Source organism: Tyto alba, unplaced genomic scaffold (assembly GCF_018691265.1).
Source record: "Tyto alba isolate M040663 unplaced genomic scaffold, T.alba_DEE_v4.0 Super-Scaffold_48, whole genome shotgun sequence".
NCBI classification, from domain to species: domain Eukaryota; kingdom Metazoa; phylum Chordata; class Aves; order Strigiformes; family Tytonidae; genus Tyto; species Tyto alba.
In genome coordinates this window covers 15,609,976-15,616,364 of record NW_024881324.1, presented here as the reverse complement: position 1 = coordinate 15,616,364, position 6,389 = coordinate 15,609,976, and the positions used below count along the sequence as shown (strand labels likewise).

The 6,389-nt window shown below is 45.6% G+C and overlaps 1 protein-coding gene across 1 annotated transcript; it reads left to right on the top strand.

Annotated features, from left to right (window-relative positions):
* The first annotated feature begins 573 nt into the window (after positions 1–573).
* LOC116961322 (leukocyte elastase inhibitor-like) lies at positions 574–6,132 on the top strand. Its single transcript, XM_032991961.2, has 8 exons — positions 574–735; positions 1,612–1,796; positions 2,061–2,123; positions 2,555–2,683; positions 3,720–3,837; positions 4,155–4,297; positions 4,802–4,969; positions 5,508–6,132. Exons 2-8 carry the CDS (start codon positions 1,629–1,631, stop codon positions 5,910–5,912), a joined length of 1,194 nt encoding a protein of 397 aa, XP_032847852.2. The 5' UTR covers positions 574–735; positions 1,612–1,628; the 3' UTR covers positions 5,913–6,132.
* Positions 6,133–6,389: the final 257 nt, after the last annotated feature.

Below are 6,389 nucleotides of genomic sequence, written 5' to 3'. Positions count from 1 at the left end.
TGTTCCCCCTGCTCTCTGGCTCTTGCTGACAGAGGAAGAAAACAGTGCCCAGGTCCCTGAGACAGACAAAGTGCTCATGCTGTGGCAGCCCCAGCTAAGCGTAGCCCCCAGGCAGAGAAGCTGCTGGGGCACAGACTGGATCATTGCACCTCTCTGGGAAGGCCTGGGTTGAAGAAGAAATAGCATGTTGTGTTTATGGATCTAGCTCTGTCATGTGTGGCAGGACTACCAGGGCTCCCCATGAGACAGACATTATCAGATGCACGTAAGTACTTCAGGGAGAGGGAGGGGTGCCCCTCTGAACGCTGTGTATCAGACTCTTATTTTCTGATTTGTTTCTGTTTCCTTCTTGCTGTTACTGTATGCTTTCTGCAGATGCTTGCCACGTCTTTGAGATAATTTAGCAGAGCTAGCTAATGAGATGTAGCAGCAATCAACAGGGTGACTCCTCTTCTGGGAGGAGAAAAAGATCTATTTCCTTCTTTCACTCCTTGTTTCAGAGAGTGAAAACCAGAAGAGACTGGATCATGTCTCCCACTTTGCCGTGGGGCGTGAAGAGCCATTCTGCTTGTACCCTGTCTGTTGACCCTTGATTTCCTGGGGCACTCTTCCTCTTCAGAAATAAACTGGGCAGGCAGCCAGACAACACTGTGGTTGGCTTCGATTTAAGACGGGGGCAGAACACCACCCTCCATCAGCGAGGAAGCTGTCAGAATCAGCTCTTCCCAGGAGAAGGTAACTTTCTCAGCTTCAACTTTGCTCAGGGTAGAGATAGTAATGGAAACAGAAGCTGGAGGGGAGAAAAGTGTGTTGCAGCCATGCACAAGGGCAGGCTTTGGTGTTTCTGCCTGCAGGGCTGACTTCCACATTCCATGGATGTGACAGTCCCAGGATGTAGGAAGTATGTATCCAAATTCTTTGCTCCAGTGAACAAGCTCACTCAACAGCAGCAGGGAATCTGATAATTCCCTTAAAAGGCAAAAGGAGATAAATGGCAAGGCAGTAATCGTAGAAGTGCTGGGACATGTGTGAACTTGCTGCCTCAAATTCAGGAGGCAGAGGAATGTCTTTTCACATTGTTGTTTGGCTATGTCTTGACAATCTAATTTGCTGGTATCTCTGTTGGTCGTTATCATGCAATGTGCTTCATGTTTTACACAATATACAAACAAAAAAAAGTGTCTAGTTTTTGTACAACATATTTCAGTGAAGCACAGTGCCTGAAGGTTGGCCCATGCTTCTAAACCATGTAGCTGCTCTTGCAAGAAAAACAGCATGTTGACTACGTGGCTGTATTTACACAGTGTACAGCCTTCAGAAAAAAAAAAATCAAGGGCATGAAAGTGAGTGTGGAGCTAACTGGAGCAGACTGTGGAAAAGCAAGAGTATGACTAAAGGGGTGATTTGCCCAGAGGTAATTGTTCATGTCAGGGTGTGGGGCGAACTTTGCTGTGAAGTGCTAAGTGTGGTCTGAAACCAGCTCCTGGATCGAGTCAGTGCTTGGGGTGCTGAGTTTCCTGAGAAAGGCTCTGCATTTCCAGTTCTCTCCACACTGTGTGCTCTGACCATGGCAATGTTTGTGAGGTGGATTACATAGCTGTCCTGTTGCAGGCCTTGGCCACACCACAATGGGCTCCCTCAGTGCAGCAAACACCAAGTTCTGTCTGGACTTCTTCAAAGAACTGAGCAAAGCAAAAAGAAATGAAAATATCTGCTTCTCCCCACTGAGCATCTCAGCTGCGCTGAGCATGGTCCAGCTGGGTGCCAGAGGCAACACAGCTGAAGAGATGGAAAAGGTGAGTTTCTTTCCCTTTTCTTGGGAATTGCTATTAGAGGCTTATATCTGGAAATGGAAAAGAGGCAGGAGACTTCTGGCAGTCTGGGCCATGTTCTTCACAAACAGCAAACCGAAAGAAGTGGCAACTGCTGGTCTCAGAGCTCTCCTTTCCAAACACCCTCATGTGACTTGTGGTGCCTGTGAGTCTCCAATGCAGCCTCAATGCGTTCTTTCTGTCTTCGCTAATCTATTTACATAGATTTATATTGCATTTATATCGCAGATGCTTCATATTCATGAGGCGCTGAGCATGGCAAGTTCAGGAACCAAGAGCACGACTGGAAAGGTGAGATAGTATCTGAGCTTTGTGATAACATTGGACTGTAGCATGAAACGAAGCAGGGCAAGGCAGACTTACCTGCTAAATGACAGCATTTCATCCAAAAGCATTGTGAGAGTAGAGTTCAGCCCCGTTCTCATCAAACTCTGAAACCTGTGTGCACATACAGAAGAGACCCCATTGCTTTGCTCTGTAAAGTGTTGCCAGGTTTAAATAGGATGATCCCTTTCCAAGGTGGAAATTATAGGAGGGGAGGGAGGCAAGTGTGTGACTTTGGATGGTCAGGAAGCCCAGACATGTGTTTGTGGGTCTTTGCATGCCCCTTGGCCCCACAAGTGCATTTGGGGAGAGTGACTATGATTTCAGCCTGAGGGCACACAAGTGGAGCTCCAGGGGAGAGTGTCTTGCTAAAGAAAGCTTTGCCCTGCTTCTTGCAGTGTGAAGAAGCTGGAGGAGCCCATTCTCAGTTCCAGGAGCTTCTGTCTGCCCTTGGCAAAGCTGGTGCCACGTGTTCCCTCAACATTGCCAATAGGCTCTTTGGAGAAGTGACTTTTCAGTTCCTTCAGGTAAGTGACAACTGCTTACAGGTTTTGTGGTTTTGAAAAACTTCTGTACTACACTTGGAACTTCTGCTAAGGACATGAAGTTGCACGTTTCTGTCTTGCTGTTGCGAAAGAAAAGCAAGCTCTCACAGAGGGATGAAACACAAAGTGAACAAGAGTATAAAAAGAGCAACTTCCAAGATTTAATAGGCTTTGGGCAAAGTCAGGGAAAAGGGCCTGCATTTCCTGAGGAGGAGATAAGAATACTTTTGAAAGCCCTGTGTAGCAATTTTCACCAAAATGATGTTTCTTCATGCTTTGATATAGATGGAATTGTCACCCTTCATCTATATTTTTTTAAATGCTGCAGCACATTTGCATCTTTGAGTAGTGTAGTGCAGAGCATTTAATTGTTCCAGACAAGGGAAAAAATCCAGTTTTTCCAGACTGCAAACTGAGACTGTGGGGAAAGAGTTTGTGTCGTTTGTCTCTGCACACACATATATATGCTAAGACCTGACTTTAATGGCCTGATCCCAGAGGGTTCTTTCTGCTTATTTGTGCTGTGCACAACAGGGTAGATGAAGTCCTTGCATGTTATTTTTCATTTGCTGGCACTTTGAAGTGAATGGGGCTCCACACACAGTGGGATGAGAAGTGAGGGCCAGGGAGCAGCAGTGGGGAGGTTGCTCTGTGAGGACAGGGGAGCAGGGGCCATGGTCGTGCCCTGCCCTCCCCAACATCTATCTTGCTGAAATGGTTGTTGTGGTGAAAAAGCAAAAACACTTCTTTCAAATAACAGCGAGAGTAAAAGGCAGCGGAGCTGGGTCTCTCTTACATGACAAGTGTCCCAGGAACTGGTTGCTTGGCTCCAAAATGTGCCCAGAAAGTCTCTCCTGAAGAGTCACAGTGCACGTGCAGGACATTAGTAACTGGAACAAGTGGTTCCACACAGAGCTCTGATCTACAGGTTGGCATCCATTTCTTGGACTCCTATTTTTCCCTGTGGTCAAGCAGCTCCCCAGTTACCATCATGAGATGTTTCTTCCCTGTTTTGCAGCAATACTTAGACTCCACAAGGACTTTGTACCATGCAGAGCTGGAAGCAGTGGACTTCATTAATGCTGCAGAAGAGTCCAGGGCGAAGATGAATTCCTGGGTGGAAAAGCAAACTGATGGTAAGGACAAGGCCTGTGCTTGGCTGCCTGGGTAGTGTGCAACAGGACCATGCGAGAAGTCAATACATGGTGTATGAGTTTTTTCCCTTTTCTGAGTGTAGCAACATTCAGAAATGCAATGGAGTGATGCATTTTGCTTGTGGCTGCTGTAAAACCAGCTTGGGACATAAGATGCTTCTGGGAGCTTTACCTCTGCTAAAGCTGTGAATCAATTCTTGCTGTGGAAGGACAGTTCTTCCAAGTGAGGAAATAACGGGCTCATCCTCAGTCAGTGGTCAAAACAAAAGCATAATTCACCTTTGTTTGTTATTTTAAAGGGAAAATTAAAGATCTGTTCCCTCCTTGCTCTATTGATCACACAACGGTGCTAGCTCTGGTCAACGCTCTACACTTCAAAGGGCAGTGGGCTATAAAATTTGAGGAGAAAAACACCAGGGAAATGCCTTTCAGGATGAACAAGGTACAGCTGGGACAAGAGCTGTAGGGTGCAGGGGAAAGTGGGAAAAGTCTGGGTAACCTGTGCTCTGCTGTCTGCAGAGCAAGTCTCTGCCTGGCTCAGGTGTGGGGGCCCAATTTGTCCAAGCCAAGACTTCACTCTGGAGTGGGAAAGCAGCACCCTCTTCCCAATTGCCTCTGCAACAGAGGTCACATGAAGGCAAGCTTTGGTACCTTCTTGGAGAGGCTAAGTTACAGAGGAGACTTTCCTGAGGGCACATCAGTCTTTCCCAGGGGGTTGTAGCGGGACAGCGCAGAGGACAAGAAGCCCTTAGAGCAACTGTTATGGCTTTCATGGAGCTCAAGCCTCAGACAATGCCCTCAGCAAAAATATATAGTGGTTTGGGGAGTGTTCATGGAAAATGAGCAAGAAATTTCAAGCAGGTTGACCCTGTGGGGTTTATTACCTGCCTTATTTTGTCTTTTTTTTTTTTTTTTCCTGACTATTGTTTGACTTTCTGTATTCTAGAGAGAGGTCAAGAATGTACCAATGATGTGTCGGACAGGAAAATATAAATTAGCCAGGAGACAAGAAGAGCAAGTGACAGTGCTGGAACTCCCGTACACTGGAGAAGACCTCAGCATGTTCATTCTTCTGCCAAAAAACATTTGTGATGAGTCTACTGGCCTTGAGCAGGTAACACTTCTGTCTCTGCTCCTGTGAGGACAAACTACCCGTCCATCCAGTACTTAAACAAGATGCTTCCCAGCCATGCATGTCAACCTTGTGTCTTTTATTGTTATGGGTTTTATCTTGCTTTCCATAGGTGGAATGCTATTGCCTGTGTAAAGACTAGAGAGGCTCATGGTTATATAGATTGCTTCAGGAGAGCAGAGAAAGACTGAGAAAACCTAATCAAAAGCAACACTTCATAGTCTTTCCAAGGAAGTTAATGCCTATTTCAGTGGACAAAATGTAACACTAGCAAAGGGAACTTACTTCTTGCAAAAGTATCAAGACATGATGCTTTATTGGTGTCTGGTAAAAATCTGAACAAATTAGAAGGAACCCTCTGAGAAGGCTGGATCTGAATTTGCCTGATTTCACACTTGGTAGCTGTAAGGCACAGGTTCTGTCTTTATGAAAACCAGGCTTTTCCTTAAAGGAAAGTGTTGCTGTGAGCATTTTAATCTTGTTTCTCATGACCATGATACCCTGTGTTTTCTCCTTGCAGCTAGAGAGTGCTATCACCTATGAGAAATTAGCAGAATGGACCAACATGGAGAATGTGTATCCACAAAAAATTACAGTATACTTGCCCCAGTTCAGAATGGAGGAGAGCTGTGAGCTCATACCAGTACTGCAGGCTCTGGGGATGAGGGATGCCTTCATCTTTGAACAAGCTGATTTCTCTGGGATGTCAAGAGGGCCTGGGCTGTTCCTCTCCAAGGCCATTCACAAGTCCTTTGTGGAAGTTAATGAAGAAGGCACTGAGGCAGCTGCTGCTACAGGGGTGACTATAATACCATTGTGCCTCCACATTCCTTACAAGTTCAGAATTGACCACCCATTCCTGTTCTTGATCAAACACAATCCAAGCAAGAACATTCTCTTCTTTGGCCGGTGTAGTTCCCTCTAAGGGTAGAGCAGGTTCTACTTCTTTCTTCCCAAAGAGAGCACAATACTGTGGTAGAAAGGAGTAAGGCATAAATAACATGTTGCAGGTGTCACTGGCATTTCCTAATACCCATAATCTTGATCCCAAGAAAAACCACCTAGCTGCTTTGGCAAGACTACTGGAAAAAATTATGATGGGCCTTTCCTGTTTAGAGCTCTTCTCAAATGAAAGAACAGTGCTAATGGAGCTTATTTCATTCTTATTTCATTCTTAACCATAAGAACTTTCATTGTAGTTGGGTTGTCTAAACAGTTGGGTGAAGTGATGTGTAAATAAGAAGTCCAAAATGATGTCTCCCATGCCCGAGAACAAAATTCAGCCCCAAGTCTCCAGCTGAGTTGCTCAGACACCTGTGCATACCAGGAAGAAAAAAGGGCCATCATGAAATCTCAGTTTAGAAATGAACCCACACTGTTGTGTCTCTCCATGTAGCACAAA